Below are 15,833 nucleotides of genomic sequence, written 5' to 3'. Positions count from 1 at the left end.
TAGAGTCACATCGAAGGGGGACGCTCCATTCTGGAGAACTTGCTCCCGCATCTCCGGAGCGCAAATCGTCCATCTATTGCCGGACATTGATAAGGAGGCCGCTCACTCAGGTTTCCATCTTGATCACCACCGACGGCGACATCACCCGCAGTCCCTAGCCGCCGCGCACTGGACCATCAGGCGATAGACGGGACCGAACAGACTCAGCCTTTAGGGCTCGGGACCTGATGCCCGCGCCAGAACTTATTCTATCTTAACGTTTCTCTGCAAGGGACCGAACAGTGAGCCAAGATGGTGGGAGTCCCTGGAAGATCCAAGGGCTGCGTCACTTGTCGACGGCGAAAGAAGGGTGTAAGTCCCCATGCTGATCCGTCCCGTCCCGTCCCCATCAACGCCCGCAACTACCCTGACTCGAGTCCATCTTACGGGATGTGCCCGCTCACGATCTATACCTCCCTTTGGATATCGTCGCTAAGCCGAATTCGCCTTGCTGACTGTGTCCTCTCCAACAGTGTGATAAAAACGAGCCGTCATGCCACCAATGCATACGGTCCGGCTTGAAGTGCGAGGGCTACGGACGAGAACTCGTATGGGTCAACAACACGCCAAACGGGGAGAACGGCAAGGCCGTACCGCCGCCGTCTCAGGGGAAAGGCTCATCTTCCCAGCAGAGGCCATGGAGCGTCATCTACACCACCAAGAAGCATCATAACAACGACACGAGAGTAGCTCTCCACGACTCACTCGCTCGCTCGGCCAGAGAAGAGCTCTTCTTCGGCTTGCTCATCTCCATGTCTCTTCCGTACGGACATTTGCTGTCGCCCAAGGCCTCGGCCATCTCGACCAACGGGTGGGTGGCGGCCGTCGACGAATATTACAACAGAGAGCCGGCGATTCGATATGCGGCGCTGGCAATGAGCGCAGGATTCATGAGTGTGGAGGACAAGAAGAATCAGGTCGCCCAGCACAGCCAACTGACGCTGCAGGGCCTCCAGGCATATAACAGGGCGATTAATGAAATGGTCAAAGGGCTTAATGACGAAAGGAGGTCAAAGAATGATGGCGTCCTCGTGGCGGCCAGGATATTGCAGTCCTACGAGGTATGGAGCATGGCGTTTGCCTCACCACACCTTTAGCTGAGAAAGATGGCATCAGGCGGACTAGCTAACATGGCTGGCAGCTGTTTTTCGGAAGAGCACCCGACTGGCGCGCTCACATCGAAGGCCAGCTAGCTCTCTTCATGGCCAGAGGACCGGCATCGTTTATGTCTGGGCAAGCGCATCAGCTGTATGTTGATGGACGGGTTCTAGTGGTATGGCTACGCCACCCTATTTCTCTCCGTCACCTTTGGATAGCCCTGACTGAATCTCTGCAATAGGTCATGTTATCGATCGGCAGACGAACCAAATCACCGCTCAACACGCCCGAGTGGCGCACTGTCCCATGGCGTATCGTGCCCAAGTCGATCAAAGACAAGTTGATGGATGTCATGGAGGATATCCCGTACATGCTGGTCAGCTACGACAACCTCTGCGCCTGCCAGGACCCGGATCGCATGAACGAGCTCTATCAGATTCTCATGCTCAACTGCCAGCACATCTCCGACAGTCTGGACGCGTGGGAAAGGGAGATTGGCGCGGATCTGGACCATTTTGACTATACCGTTGCGGGCACTCCCGTGCCTACCCCCCAGGACGACACGGAGATTTCGCTCGTGTATCTTTCAAGCGTGTACTGGGGCGCCCGATTGATGCTGTACAGCACTCTGGGCATGGCGATGAAGTATGCGGCCGAAGCCATGAGCCCCGGCAGCGACAGCGTCCCGTCGTTCGGCAACTCCCCAGCATCGTCGGCAACCGCCTCAACGCCAGCCACCTCGCCCGAAGACGCCGCCTGGTCAGCGAGACCGTCATACAATGAGGTCCCTCAGATCAAGATGCTCAACCCGGGCATCTTTGCGCGTAAAATCGCCCACGCGGTGCCTCTCCTGTACGGGCCTGCCGCCGGCGCCATGCAGGGCGCTTCGGGCCTGTTCCCGATGGCGCTCGCGCTGCGGTACTTTGCGACGACGGAGCCGCCCGGGCAGAGGAGCGTGGAGTCGCAGATGGTGTACGACCTGTATGCGAAGCCGTTTGTGGGGAGCTTTGTCGGACGGTTCCTCAACGATCTGCAGGGGCCGCAGCTTTCGGAGGAGCAGAAGCGGGATGTGGAGGCCAAGGCGCAGAAGAATATCTTTTGGTATGCTGTGTTGGGGAGTGAGAATATTGTGCGGACGTAGCGGAAGAGCGGAGAAATTGGAGGTGATGGCGCCTTTTCTTTCCTCGTTGCATCTGTGAGTTGGTGGGATCTTTGCTGGGGATGCAGGTGTATATCGAACTCCAACAACTGTCTCCTTTCCTCTTCATCGTCCAGACCGGAGGGACCAGGCACAATGGAGGCTTTAGCCAAGGGCTTTTCTCTCCAGGCGTTTGATGCGGGACAATTCGCATCGCAAACCGCGTACACAGGTCTGAGGTAATCGGGAACGAGAGACCGGTGAGACCTTTCAAGTAGTGATGACTTCCTACTGGACTGATCCCCAAGGACAACAATCTAGTGTGGTTGGTGGATGAGTTGTAATTTTCCCCTTTGTTTGATTATGAGAGCCTATCTAAGTTGGAAGTTCTCGACGGCCATTCACTACAGCTTTGTCAAAACTTGTGTTACTGAATGTATGCTCGATGAAGTGGATGTGGCTTGACTCACTGATATGGCAGACCTATATGTACATCTCCGTGGAACGACACCTGAAGCCCAAAGCACAATACGCCAGAAAAGAAAACTACAAGCCGTCCTTTAGACGTACTCTATTTGCTTTCAATCGATCATCTTGGAATTTAGCCTTCTTCTTTGGTCGTTGTCTCTTGGCATATATCATTCGAGATGCACGTTTGCAATTGTCAATGCGGTTGTCAGCGGGTCGTGGAGGTACGGACCGAGGATCGGTGTCACTACTGCAATATCCGGCATTAGAGACTGTGCTTGTGGAAGAGAAGCGTTGGTATTTGCAAGGAAGAGGGCAATATGATTTGCCTCTTGGGATCGTTGGAAGGGGGACGGGCTTTGGGGAAACAGTTTGAAGGATTGGTTTGGGGGATGGGTTCAGTGGATTGGAGACCTGGGTATGAGACAACCTCTTGAGTATAAGAAAGACTGGAAAGGGATGTGAAATGGAGTGATGTTGGGAGAATGTTACGCTGATCGCTGTATTGTGACTCGAGTGCTCTGTTTTTGTGATGATAGTGTGCTCGAAAAAGGCCCAGGTGTTACTGTGGTTCATACTTGGTGAGACGTCACCCATTAGTTGATGAACTGAATCCATTAGCTTTTTGTATAATTTACTTATGCAGCTAGGAGATGAGAAGACTTGAGTAGGCACCTTGGACACGATGTTTCGGTTATCTTCTTCTTGAGATATATACCGTAGGAGTTGCCTGACCGGCAGGGGGTATTAGTCCATATCCCGACTCCTTCCGCTCCACGGCTCCTGTCCTGATCAAAATAAACCAACTATTTTCCAAGCCCGAATACCCTCAAGGTTAATGTAGTCTGACATACATTAGTTAAGGTACCCGTTGGTTCCACTTCCAGTGCCTCACAAGTCCGAACAGTGACCAGCAAGTCCGAGCAGTTGGTCACTGATAGTGGAACCAACGGGTAAGTACATACATGTACTTTATTAGTCACCGCTAAAGAAAAATATCTTTGCGATATCGCTACCTTCCATACATTCCTCCCACTCCAACCAACCTCTCTCTCTTCCATCACTCAATTCACCCAGTGGACAGGCAGGACAGATAAAGCCACCATGTCGACATTTGGCAACTACTTTCGCGTGACGACGTGAGTCCTCTCCCTCCACGCGCGAAACTGCTCGGAACGCAAGACAACAGCCTACTGACCTCCATCGGCACAGCGCCGGCGAGTCCCACGGCAAGACCGTCGCCTGCATCATCGAGAACTGCCCGCCAGGCCTGTCCCTCGTCGAGTCCGACATCCAGCCGCAGCTCAACCGCCGGCGCCCGGGCCAGTCGGCCATCAGCACCCCGCGCGACGAGAAGGACCGCGTGACTATAGGATCAGGATGCGAGTTTGGGCGCACGTGTGACAACCCTACAGGAAGTCGTGATGTCTGCCATGATGCTAATACCCTGGGGTCGCAGATTGGGCACACCCATCCTCCTGACCGTGCCTAACGAGGATCAACGTCCTCACGACTACGGCTCCAAGACCATCGACCTCTACCCGCGCCCCTCCCACGCCGACTGGACTTACCTGGAGAAGTATGGTACCAAGGCCTCCTCTGGCGGCGGCCGGAGCAGCGCCCGCGAGACTATTGCCCGCGTCGCCGCCGGCGCTGTTGCCGAGAAGTGGCTGCGCGAGGCCTACGGCGTCGAGATCGTTGCCTTTGTTTCCTCGGTTGGCAACATCAAGCTCTTTGAGGACAGGCCCTCAACCGATAGCGACGATATTGACTCCCTTAGCAGCAACCCCAAGTTCCTCGAGCTTGTTGACTCCCTAACCCGCGAGAAGGTAGATGAGTTCCTTCCCGTGCGCTGCCCTGATACTGCCGTCGCGAAGCGTATGGAGGATAAGATTGCCGAGCTCCGCGATCAGCACGACTCTACTGGTGGTACCGTAACCTGTATCATTCGCGGGTGCCCCTCCGGCCTCGGCGAGCCGTGCTTTGATAAGCTTGAGGCTCTCCTCGCCCATGCTATGATGTCTATTCCTGCTACCAAGGGCTTTGAGATTGGCTCTGGCTTCCGCGGCGCCGAAATGCGCGGATCCCGCCACAATGACCCCTTTGTGTCTACCGCCGCCGCCGACGATGCGACGCCGAGCTCTGGCGCTGGCATTCCTCCCTCCCGCCTGCAGACCAAGACGAACCACTCCGGCGGTATCCAGGGCGGCATCTCCAACGGCATGCCCATCTTCTTCCGCGTTGCGTTCAAGCCCCCCGCTACAATCTCCCAGGAGCAGACTACTGCTCGCTACGACGCTTCGGGCGAGGGCATCCTGGCCGCCAAGGGCCGTCACGACCCTAATGTTACTCCTCGCGCCGTTCCTATCGTCGAGGCCATGGCCGCTCTGACTATTGCTGACGCCCTCATGGCTCAGCACGCGAGGCAGATGGGTATGAAGATTGCCGCAGCTAGACGGTAGTACATTTCGGAGACCGAGAGCTCAATTTACTACGAGTGAACGTGGAGACTAAGGGGGAACACCAGCAGTATATAGAAACGGTCAGGATCAAGGTGATCGCAAACATCTAAAGCGCTAGGAGAATACATCGTTTATTAGACTTCGGCCCTATCCATGTTCTGTCCTTCCCTGATGAAACCGAAAATGCCTTCAAGCCCGGGGCCGGAGGGACGGGCCTACACTATAGCGAAGATGATTGCCATAGCACTGTTCTGTTTCTTCCTCTGTCTACTTTAACAAGTTCCTGCGCACGACCAGGAGCAGCCTTTCGACAACGCGTGGCACACCATTGCGCTGGTGGCAGAGGGCCCGGAGATGTATGAGGCCTTAAGGCGTCTCCGATTGGCGAGCACAACGAGGTCAGCAATCTCCTTACATGGCCGAAGGAACGATTAAAGGGCGGCCTCGGGGAGCGTCAGCGCTTATGCAATAGGACGCGAAGGGTATTTCGTCAGCGATGATAACGAGGATCCGGCCGTGCGAGGAAGACAAAACAGACAGTGGCAGATGGTGAAAGATTAAGCGTCGGCGCGCGTCTTGAGGGAATCCTGTAACTCCAGGTTTGGAGTCTTGGGATATAAAAAGAATGGAAGACATCACACTCAAGAGAAGTGCTTGAGGGGGACCCGCGAGTTCTCCACTACCTGTGGTCGTATGTGCTGGATACTGAGCACGAACCGTATATAACGGAGCGAAACGGTTGCAGATTTGGGCGAAGTCTTATGGTGCTCTCGTCGAGGACAGGTGGAATTTGATTGACGAGGGAATTGTGTAGTGTTGCATGACCCGCGAGGGCAATCAGGACGAGGCTGTTTCCATACTCGCTGTTTGTGAAGTAAGATGGCCGGGATATAACTGCGACCCTCCCTCTCTACCAGATGATCAACGGTCTCTGTGTCCCCTTCTGTAAGATCCTGGAGGCAGTTGATTTCAAGGCAGATCCAGCCATCGACAAGATTTCGGATTCTTATAGAAGCGTCCCCCCAACTGCTCAATCGCGCGACACCGTTCTTCCATATTGAAAGCGTTTTGAATGATGGCAGTGCCTTTGATTGTAGCCGCGGCAGCTGGTATCGCCAGAACCCAGACTCCACCTCCCTCAGGCCAGCCAATATATTTAGATCCATGCCATTGGGCTCAGGTTGAATATTGTATCTTATATAACTCAGATTCAGCCTTATACCAAGTGGCACCTAGCTGTCGCACCGCATGTTTAATTAGCATACTGTTAATCTTCTAATTCGGTAAAGGAAATTCTCAAGTAAAACAGGGTACTCACTTTTATTACAATGCACGTCTTCTTCTTCAGCGGCGGCCGAGTTCCACGCCGAAGCAATGTGATAAGGCATGGCTGCCGCCCTTAGATGGCCACCCCCTCGCGAAGCCTCCCGGGCCCCCGGCAAAGTCAACCCTGAACTCGGGGCGCCATCCATCGTATCTTTTCAGATACTGCGAGTACTCGGGCATTCCGGGTTGCATCATCCCCAATGTACACGTATCATCGTAGTCCGCGGCGTTTTCATCGTCTACTGTATCCTCCATCGTTGCTCGCGCTCTGGACTGAGAGAACTGAGAGAAGAGATACTGCAGCATTACAACGGCTGTGGTGAAAGCCAATAGGGATTGGAAAACATCTTGCCATTGCAAGTGATTTTCCTTTAAGGTGGCGGCAAAGGCAGATGAAGGTTGCTGCCTGCGCACTTCAAATACACATATACTCAGTATCTACCTCGTAATCATCGACACCGTTATCCCCAAATGTTACTGAAATGGTCCCCGAGACCTTGCCGGCATAACGCAAAGGGTAGAGTGACCAACCAGAAGTTGGGCCATGGTCGAGACCGTTTTGGGTTGTAATGTTTACAGTGCAAGGAACAGGGGGGGCCTGCAAGTCATCACCAGCATGCATGCATCTACGAACTTGCAACCAACACCCATTTTGCTGTCCAATGAGCGCCATCGGTAGCGTAGGTGGCAGGGATAAAGAAAAACAGATTCCGACTCCAGGACAGAGTCAGGCCATACCTACATGCGAGTAAAAATTCTCTGTTGTTTTTCCCTTTTTCCATTCCTTCTGACGGCCTCCGGACAGCGTGCAAAGATGCCCGGCAAAGAATTGGCGCGCAGCAGCCGTTGCCTTGTCAACTTGATCCTGTAAGTATATCATTGGTTAGGCGGAACGTGGGTATGGGCTCCCATGTATGTATATTGTGATAGAGCCGCTGGCTATATAATGGCGGCCAGACTGCCCGAAATTCGGGCAATGTAGGATGTCTCTCAGTGTCCGCAATTGCCTGCTGTGAGAATGAGCGTCAACGTGCTACAGGCAGCCGCGGCAGTTCTGCTCGTATATCCTCGTTCAAGCTGGCGACTCGTGCGTCAGCCTGGTTACGAGACCCACTGCCGTCTTCACGATGACCGACGCTTCCCAGGTCATCGTGAGACGGATTATCCGGTCGACTATATGTCCAGCTGCTCATCTTGGGCGACCCTGACGCCGACGACACCTCTGCGGCCTGAGCCCAACCGCAGCCTGGAGCATCGCCATCTACAGCAAAGCGGACTGTGTCGGCGACCACTTACGTTCTCAAGGACCACGACCTCGACTCGACCAGTGCCTTGTCATCCGCGCGGGCAATTTCCCCCTCGACGTCCACCACGGGGGGGTTCATGCCAGTGGTTCACCAGCGGCGGCAACCTTCCGGACCAACTGCAGCGTCGGCACCCTGACCCAGCCGCCTTCATGGGGCGTCCTCGGCGACGCCCTGCCCGGCCTATGACACCAACGGCAGCGCCAACGACGGCAACGCGCAGGCGTACGACCCGGCTGAGGGCTGTCACAACTACAGCCCCCTCCAACACAAGACCTCAATACCCGAATGTCCCTGCAGTGCGGCGCCCAGGTCGATGTAGGTGAGGTTCAAGGTGAAGCCCCTGCGGAATGTCATCTCGACCGTTGCTGAGAACGGCGCAGGGCCGTCGCGGACTCAGAGGCATACTTCTGTAGTGGCCAAGGCGGTGGACCCAAACTTGCACTCACCCTTTACATAAGTTCCGGCCGAGACCGACCACAAGTGTGACGGACCTGTGTTCTGTTTATGCTTGGTCATCATAGAGATGTGTCTTTTTATAGGTTTGTCCAGTGCATTATAGTTGCTCTCAGTGGATTTGATCTGGTAAACGATGGTGTTGCATTGTGACTTGATCGTGGCGGGATTGAAGATGAGCTGTTCACATGTCCATGTAGTGGCATGGTCATCAGGTTGCATTTCCTTGCCTCTCTTCCAGACGACAAGGAAATTGTGTTCTTAATTGTAGGAAGCCAGGCTATGGTGTTATTCCGGCTTGGCTTCTTTCGGCTTCTTCTATTAGCATTATCGTCCTCATCCACGCCTTTGCTTCTTCGGAGCTGTTTAAGTATGAAGCTGAGAAGTAACTTCAATACCGTCGCCCTCGTTTTCAATCAACCTGAGCTCACCTGCTGAAAAGTATACAGGTGGTAAACACGTTCGGAATTGGTATTTAGGCTCTTGAAATCCCGGTCTACTTCCACTACAAGGCCGGTACAACAGATAAGTCTCCAAACCGAATAATGTTCCACTCCCAGCGCCGTTCGCTAGCAGTAATCACTTTTCTTCCGTCTCTTATAACACTTATTAGTTGTGACCTGCCTTAATGTTTAGAAATCTGTGAGGAGCAATACTATGTAACGTTTCCAGATGAGAACGATTATCTATTCAGACCAGCACCAGGGTCAGTATTCTGATGAAACATGATGACACCATGAAGAAGAGCAAAAACAAGGTTGCTCTGTCGCCACTTTATGAATATCCACACTCAGCCGCAAAAAGGGACTGCTGGGTACATCGGGCCTTTGTTTACGAAGCTGGGTCTTTCTATCTTCACCTCGAAGGGGAAGCTCGGCAGCAAACCGTGGGTTATCCGGCCATGTACGAGTAGTCAATCCGTAGCTCCCTTGGTCAGCCCACAGCTCCCAGGTTATTTTTGGAAGGCCTGATCTCGACATCAACCTAGAGAATAGACCGGAGTGTCACAAGCAAAGATAATAGTCAAGTAAATGGCTCAGCTACTGGAGGCTGTTGCCCTGAGAAAAGCACTTAGCATGAACAAGCCTGAGAAGAAACAAACGGCCGTTCCTAATCAGGCAAGGCAGGGGAGACGATAAAGTGGACTTTCTCCTCGACACAGCCACTCAGAGGCCAGGATCAGATCTAATCTAATCTGATGAGTCAATATCAATCTGATAAGATTTTGATCAGTCCACCTTTAGGTAAAGGATTGAGTCAGATGCGACCCTAGGACATGCAGCAAATGATCGAGACCGCTGATCGAGACCATGTCGAGCAGCGTGCCTCCACCTGGATGAAGTTTTTTTTCTTCTTTTCTTATATTGCGGGTATGGAACCGTGAAGCTGGGAGTGTTTGTCAAAGGGCGTGCCAACTACCTGGGGGGACGGAGTCCGGGTGGTGATGGGTTCGTGCTGAGTGGGATGGAGATTCTCCTGTTATGGGGTGAAATATTGGTTTCTGAAAGCCCACAGTGGCGTGAGCGGATACCGTGATGCTGTTCACGAGCTGCCGAGGGATTGTATGAGGTGGTAGTTATATAACGCAAGTTGCCGAGCTGATGTATATCTGGCGTCCTGTTCCGTGCAAGTTCTCATCTGTTGTGGGACAGACGACTTCCCAGGACCTATAGATCCTCTGAGCCATGATAGCCACAAGGTATATGCTGAGAATCAGCCTGCTTCTGGTGGGCCTATTTTCGTCACATGCCCTATCGAGCACCATCAGTGTCGATCAGGAATGTGTTTCCGCCGTCTTCAGCATCCTCGGGGGTCTCAACTTTGTAGGTATTGGCTACGGCAACTACTACGTGGCCAGCTGCCAAAACCCGCTCAAAGTCGCTTCTATCTACGCCATCTCCAAGACCTATTGTCCGCCTTCTGACTTGGATCCTGGCTTTGACTACCTCAAGACTTTATGCCGAAAGTATGGCGGCGCGGAACTTTTGCCCGAGGAAGATGTGGCTGCCAATTTGACGGATGAAGCAGTCAACGGCTTTCCTGTGCTTGATCAGGCTGATACGAGGGTTATGACGAACCTTACGACGCCGGTTTTGATATCGAGGGATTGGTTTGATTTAGGCTTCAAGACGGAGGTTGGTTTTCCATGCCCTTGTATTGATGTGTAACAGCATTGCTAAGATGGTATAGGACGAGTGGGATTTTGAGGCTCGAAATCGTGAAAGATATGGGTGAGATTCTGTTGCACCATGCTCCGATACTGGTCAACTTGACGCAAGCAAAGGCTGACATGTATAACACTGCAGGTTTGCCATGTACGGCTTCTGGGGCGGCGTTCTCCTCGTCGGGACTCTCCATCGACTCGCTGCCCATTTCCTTGAAAGCCGACAGCTTCCATTGCCCACCGGCCCCGAAGACACCGGCTCGGCGGATAGCCGCGAGAAATCGAGAGCAGGAACCAAGTCACTCGCGTATCTGTATTCGCAGGTCCGCAAGCGTCTTACTACTCCGAGCGTTTTCCCTCCGTATCACCGCCAGCTCTTGTTTGGATGCACCATACCGACGCGGATTGAGCTGTTCGTCGTCGCCTCATACTGGGTCGTCAGTTTCGTGCTTTGCTGTGTCAACTATCGTGCGTTCGAGGGCAATCTATAGTAAGTACACATACTGAGAAACAGACAAACAGACCGAGACACAGAAGGGCTGACACGGGATGACTGGAAGTTGGCCCAAGGTGGCGCCTCAGATATGGCGATATATCGCTGACCGAGCGGGCGTCATGGCGTACTCCAATCTACCGCTGATTTGGATGTTCAGCGGCCGAAACAACATCTTCATTTGGCTGACGGGATGGCAATTCTCTACGTTCAATCTGTTTCACAGACACATTGCTCGCATAGCGACATTGCAGGCCATTATGCATTCCATTGGATACACGGCATTCTATTACACGGCCGGTTATGGTATGTTGACCGCGTGCTTCTCCGGATTACCCACCATAGTGACTCTTTATTAACGTAATATACCCAGGGGAGGAGTTACGGACAGACTTCCATCAACCTTGGCTCTACCTCGGTGTTGCGGTAAGGCTGCTTCTGACCTACAACTCTTCAAGTAATATACTGATGTTGCTTCGCTTCAGGCAACGATTTCAATGAGCGTCATTGTTTTCTTCTCCTTCAGCTGGTTCCGAAGAAAGATTTATGAATCATTTCTGCTGATTCACATCGTCCTATCCGTCGTGGTGATTGTCGCCCTATTCTAGTACGTTCCCCCGTCTATTTGACGCTGCTCAGAATCCATCATGTACTGACTACAGTCTGACACGGCAGCCACACATCCATTTTTGACGGCCAATATGACCCATACCTATGGCCTCTTGTTGCCATTTGGAGCTTCGACCGGTTCCTGAGAATTGTCCGGGTGGTCTACTGCAATCTCCGCGTTCGGCTGCGCAAGACGAGGCTCCAGCGTAGCACCGCCGCCATAGCCTATGACCAGGACGCCAACATCATTACCGTCCAGATCAACACACATGTAAAACCAGGGCCAGGCCAGCACTATTATCTGTACCAGCCATTCCGTCTCAAAGGCTGGGAGAACCACCCTTTCACCTTGGCCCATTGGAGCAGTCACCCTGGAGGACAAGCAGGATCAACAGATGTGCTATCAAGAATTGTAGATGGTTCTGCTGTGACATCGATCGAAGCAGGTTCACCACATGGAGCCGTGGAAGGCGAGAATCTCCTCTCCTTCTGGATTCGCCCATATGACGGCTGGACGCGCCATCTCCGCGATGTCTGTCTCAAGGCTCAGACCAAGTCCCAGCTTCCCGCAATCCACAGGGAGACCGTCCTCCTGGAAGGCCCTTACGGCACGGCCGAGCCCTTGTGGGCGTATGACGAGGTCCTTCTCATGGCAGGCGGGTCTGGCATCGCGACCATGGTTCCGTACATACTCGACCACATCGCAAGGACAGCCGCGCCTAACAAATTGAGACGAACACGCATACGCGGACTGACGCTGGTGTGGTCAAATCGCAGCCAAGCTTTCATCAAGCAGATTGCCCAGCGAGAACTCGCGGCGACACTTGCGCGAGACGACATCGAGTGCATGTTTTACTGCACGAATACTGCAAAGGAGTCACTTGACTCGTTGCCTTTACCGCCGAAGGATGAGAAATCTGCGGCAGAGGAGTGTAAGGGGATGGCAGAGAGCAGCGTGCTCAAGAGCAAGGAGGAGACGGATGTGTCTGAGGCACCAGATGGTGCGACTGCGTCGATTAGGATGGGCAGGCCGGATATTGCGGGCATCGTTGAGAAGGCGGCGGCGTCTGCTTCCGAGTCTGGATCACGGCTGGCGGTGCTTGCGTGCGGTCCCAGTGAGATGGCGGATGCGGCGAGGGCGGCGACGTATCGGGCGATGCGGCAGAGCCATTCTGTCGAGTATTTCGAGGAGGCGTTTGGATGGTAAAAGTTCTAAAATGGCCAGTTGAATTGATGATTTATGATATCCAGAATAATGTCCTGGGGGATGTTGGTTTGTGGTATGCGAGCGTTGATGGATGCGATGGAAGACGGGAGTTAGCATAATGTAAGGCTCAAAGAACGACGGAGGCTAGGATGACCGTGGTTTAGGTTCATATCGTTGAGTCGATGTGAGATGAGCCCAAGAAATACCAATAGGCCAAGGAACGGTTCCAAACAGCTGCTGGCATGGTTGAGGCTGAGGTGAGAAGATGTGAAGACGGACATTCAGTGCCACGAGGAAGATGCACTTGATGGGTGAGAATGGGCTGACTAAGGCCCCGCGTACAGTAACAGGGGAAAATGTAGCTGATTCATAACTGGCTCGGCAGCAGAACAGCCACAGCTCAAGGCACTGCACAGGCGAGGACATCAAACGCAAACATGAACGCCAACCTCTGAGCCTCAACTCACAGCAACGAGATTCACGATGAGGCATCAAGGGTCAACAATGCAATCCCGACGACCGCAAAGTCCGTGCGACGCACACCGGAAAAAAGCACGTGGTACCGGAGCCATAACCGCAGATTCGATGGGGGACAATAAGGAGCAGTGAGTGATCTGGGGTGGAGATGAGGTGCATTTCCATTCCCAGGTGAAGCCAGGGCGAGAATCTGCATGGCGACAATGCCAGCCGTGATCATTGTCGACAATGCTCAAGCCTCAAAATGGGCTGAACTGCTGCCAGGCATTGGAGAACAGGCCTCGGTCTGCTCATCAACGTCTCACCTCGTGGTGTTTGCGCTCTCGCTTTCTTCTTCCCAACGTCTTTCCGCCGTCAAGATTATTTCTTTCACCACAACCAGCCTTTTCAGGCGTATCTGGAGTGACTCTGTTCTCTCCATCTTCTTCTATTTGATCCCGCCCGTTCTTTTTTTATTTTTATTTTTCTTCTTCTTCTTCTTCTCTCTTCATCAAGCTGCCGACTTCTTCTTGCGCATCTCCCAAGCCGGCCGCATCTGCATCTCACTCTGCGTTCCTTCACGCCCAAGAATCACGCTTCTCGCAACAACCACACAAGATGGCTTCCAACAAGCGAACAGTCATCGAAGTCTCCTCCGGCAGCGACGACGATAACCCGCTCGTCAACCGCCGCCGCAAGATCCGTCGACGATCTCAGCCCCAGCGTTCGTAGCAAAGAAGAACTCTGAGCCCGTCGAGATGCTGACTTCCTCCGAGACCACAAGACAGACCCAGACCCGGCAGAGGTCAGGGACAAAGTGGCCGACTTTCTCAAGTTCCTCGACGGAGCAATCCCGCGGACCCTCGTCGCGTCTGACGTCGCAGACTACATCCAGCGGGAGTCCAACACCCGTCTTGCTATTGCCGGTCAGCAAGGCGTTCCACTAGAAAAGATCTTCATCGGTCGAGATTGCTTGCCGGCCTGGCCCGACATGCAGTGGGATCCGGAACAGGAGTCTCTGCACTGCGCTATTCAGAACCGCTTGCTTGACTTGGATGTCGCCAACGCTCTGGGCGATACCCTTCGCAGCCTCCTCACGGACAAAGGCAATCGGAAGCTTCAAGAGGCAAGAAAGCTTGGGCTTAGGCTCGAAGACATCACCGTCGGCGGCGGGCTTCTGGCCACATGGAATCGTCCAGCTCTGGAGCGTCGCAATGGCTACAGCCTAGAGAACCCTCTCAATGAACAAGCCCAACGACAAGAGCTCATGGATGAGGACATGGGCCAGTCAAGCATCGAAAGCAGCATTCCGCACTCGCTCATCTTCAGCCGAGCGGCAACGCCTGATTTTGATACTTCCAGCATTGCGTACGACTCGTCTAGCGGTGACGATAGTTGCTCTGTCTTTAGCGGCAGCAGCAGCGAATACGGCGAAAGCAGCAGCGACGAAGAGGAGGAATCTGACGATGAGATTTGCATGAACAATGCGGTCCATCCTCAGCCCGAGTATTTGGAGAGCGACGACGAAGCGCCACATATCCTTCACGATGTCGAGGTTGTCGGCTGTCGCGAGGGGCACCCGGATATTGATTTGGAGGTGTACGTGGTGGAGGACGACTCCGACGTGGACGATTTGCCAGAACTCGAGCTTGCGATTGATGGCGATGCGTTTGCGTATTACTTTGGTGATGACGGTGCTGTGGAAGTGGAAATTCCGGGGATGGATCTGCGGTGCTCGCTCGATGTTCCACCCGATCTGAGCTTTGACGCCGACGATGCTGATATGGAGGATCATGAGGAGGAAGACGACGACGGAGATGTGAACAGCCTGTTCAACGAGGATGAAGATATGGGTGGACAAGAAGATGATGCTCAGCTCGATGACGGCACAACTTCTCAGCTCAACGGATACGAAGCGAGTCTTGTCCCCATGGCTCGAGATGAGGAAGAGCAGACCTCGGGGATCCAGATCACTGAGGATGGCTTCATTTGGTGAAACGCGGGACACACGCATCACCGTTCCCAGAGCTCGCGATCGGCCCTTTCTGTTATGACCTGCTTTACTTGCGTATTTTTCTTTTTACCTCATTTCATTTCTTCTTTACTTAGTTCTTGGGAGGCAAAAGCTGCAACCTACAACCGCATCTGGGTGGACATGGCCGATTTTCAGTTTCTCTTTCTCATTTTCTCAGCACTGCTGTGGCTCGATTTGGCAGACGGACCGTGTTTCTTCTGGGACACTTTAGGGTTGGTCAGTCTTCTGCTTTCGAGCTTTGGGACATCAACACTGGGATCGCGCTTCACGAACACGAAAACATGGGACTCGGGCTTTAGACTTGAGGGTCGGTTTTATTCGACTTTCAATTATCTTTTTTCTTCTTTTCACGGCAGAAAGGGGCGGTATGGAGAGGAGATAAATGGACAGGGACTTTAATAGACCGTTTGCTTCCAAATGTCCAAGAGTGAAAACTCCCTACGTGATATTACTGGATCAACCGCTGCCAACGGTGTTGACCTGGGCCTCCTCCAAGGCTTGAACTGCCCTACAGATCACGGAACTTGATGTCACTCTTGGTTTCGTGGGATATTATGGCAGTATGAATGGTAGTGCGC

The 15,833-nt window shown here is 53.2% G+C and overlaps 5 protein-coding genes across 5 annotated transcripts; 4 read left to right on the top strand and 1 right to left on the bottom strand.

Moving 5' to 3' along the window:
* Positions 1 to 291: 291 nt before the first annotated feature.
* On the top strand, positions 292 to 2,278 carry CCMA1212_008230 (uncharacterized protein; the record flags this gene model as incomplete). Its single annotated transcript, XM_073705371.1, has 4 exons — positions 292 to 351; positions 513 to 1,100; positions 1,181 to 1,312; positions 1,379 to 2,278. The coding sequence occupies 4 exons, from the start codon at positions 292 to 294 to the stop codon at positions 2,276 to 2,278; spliced, it is 1,680 nt and encodes a 559-aa protein (XP_073556161.1).
* Positions 2,279 to 3,847: 1,569 nt separating this feature from the next.
* CCMA1212_008229 (uncharacterized protein) lies at positions 3,848 to 5,205 on the top strand (the record flags this gene model as incomplete). The annotated part of the gene is made up of 3 exons (XM_073705370.1): positions 3,848 to 3,882; positions 3,956 to 4,141; positions 4,203 to 5,205. The coding sequence occupies 3 exons, from the start codon at positions 3,848 to 3,850 to the stop codon at positions 5,203 to 5,205; spliced, it is 1,224 nt and encodes a 407-aa protein (XP_073556350.1).
* Positions 5,206 to 6,549: 1,344 nt separating this feature from the next.
* CCMA1212_008228 (uncharacterized protein) lies at positions 6,550 to 6,786 on the bottom strand (the record flags this gene model as incomplete). The annotated part of the gene is made up of 1 exon (XM_073705369.1): positions 6,550 to 6,786. The coding sequence occupies one exon, from the start codon at positions 6,784 to 6,786 to the stop codon at positions 6,550 to 6,552; it is 237 nt and encodes a 78-aa protein (XP_073556349.1).
* Positions 6,787 to 9,976: 3,190 nt separating this feature from the next.
* Positions 9,977 to 12,764, top strand: CCMA1212_008227 (Ferric reductase transmembrane component 3; the record flags this gene model as incomplete). Its single annotated transcript, XM_073705368.1, has 7 exons — positions 9,977 to 10,426; positions 10,482 to 10,522; positions 10,598 to 10,945; positions 11,016 to 11,254; positions 11,322 to 11,374; positions 11,434 to 11,555; positions 11,624 to 12,764. The coding sequence occupies 7 exons, from the start codon at positions 9,977 to 9,979 to the stop codon at positions 12,762 to 12,764; spliced, it is 2,394 nt and encodes a 797-aa protein (XP_073556354.1).
* A 1,074-nt stretch (positions 12,765 to 13,838) lies between these two features.
* CCMA1212_008226 (uncharacterized protein) lies at positions 13,839 to 15,216 on the top strand (the record flags this gene model as incomplete). Its single annotated transcript, XM_073705367.1, has 2 exons — positions 13,839 to 13,944; positions 13,997 to 15,216. 2 exons carry the CDS (start codon positions 13,839 to 13,841, stop codon positions 15,214 to 15,216), a joined length of 1,326 nt encoding a protein of 441 aa, XP_073556353.1.
* Between the last annotated feature and the right edge of the window lie 617 nt (positions 15,217 to 15,833).

Source organism: Trichoderma ghanense, assembly GCF_004382785.1.
Source record: "Trichoderma ghanense strain CCMA-1212 chromosome Unknown scaffold_11, whole genome shotgun sequence".
Lineage (NCBI taxonomy): Eukaryota > Fungi > Ascomycota > Sordariomycetes > Hypocreales > Hypocreaceae > Trichoderma > Trichoderma ghanense.
The sequence above is the reverse complement of the archived record's forward strand: the minus strand, read 5'-3'. Positions and strand labels throughout refer to the sequence as shown.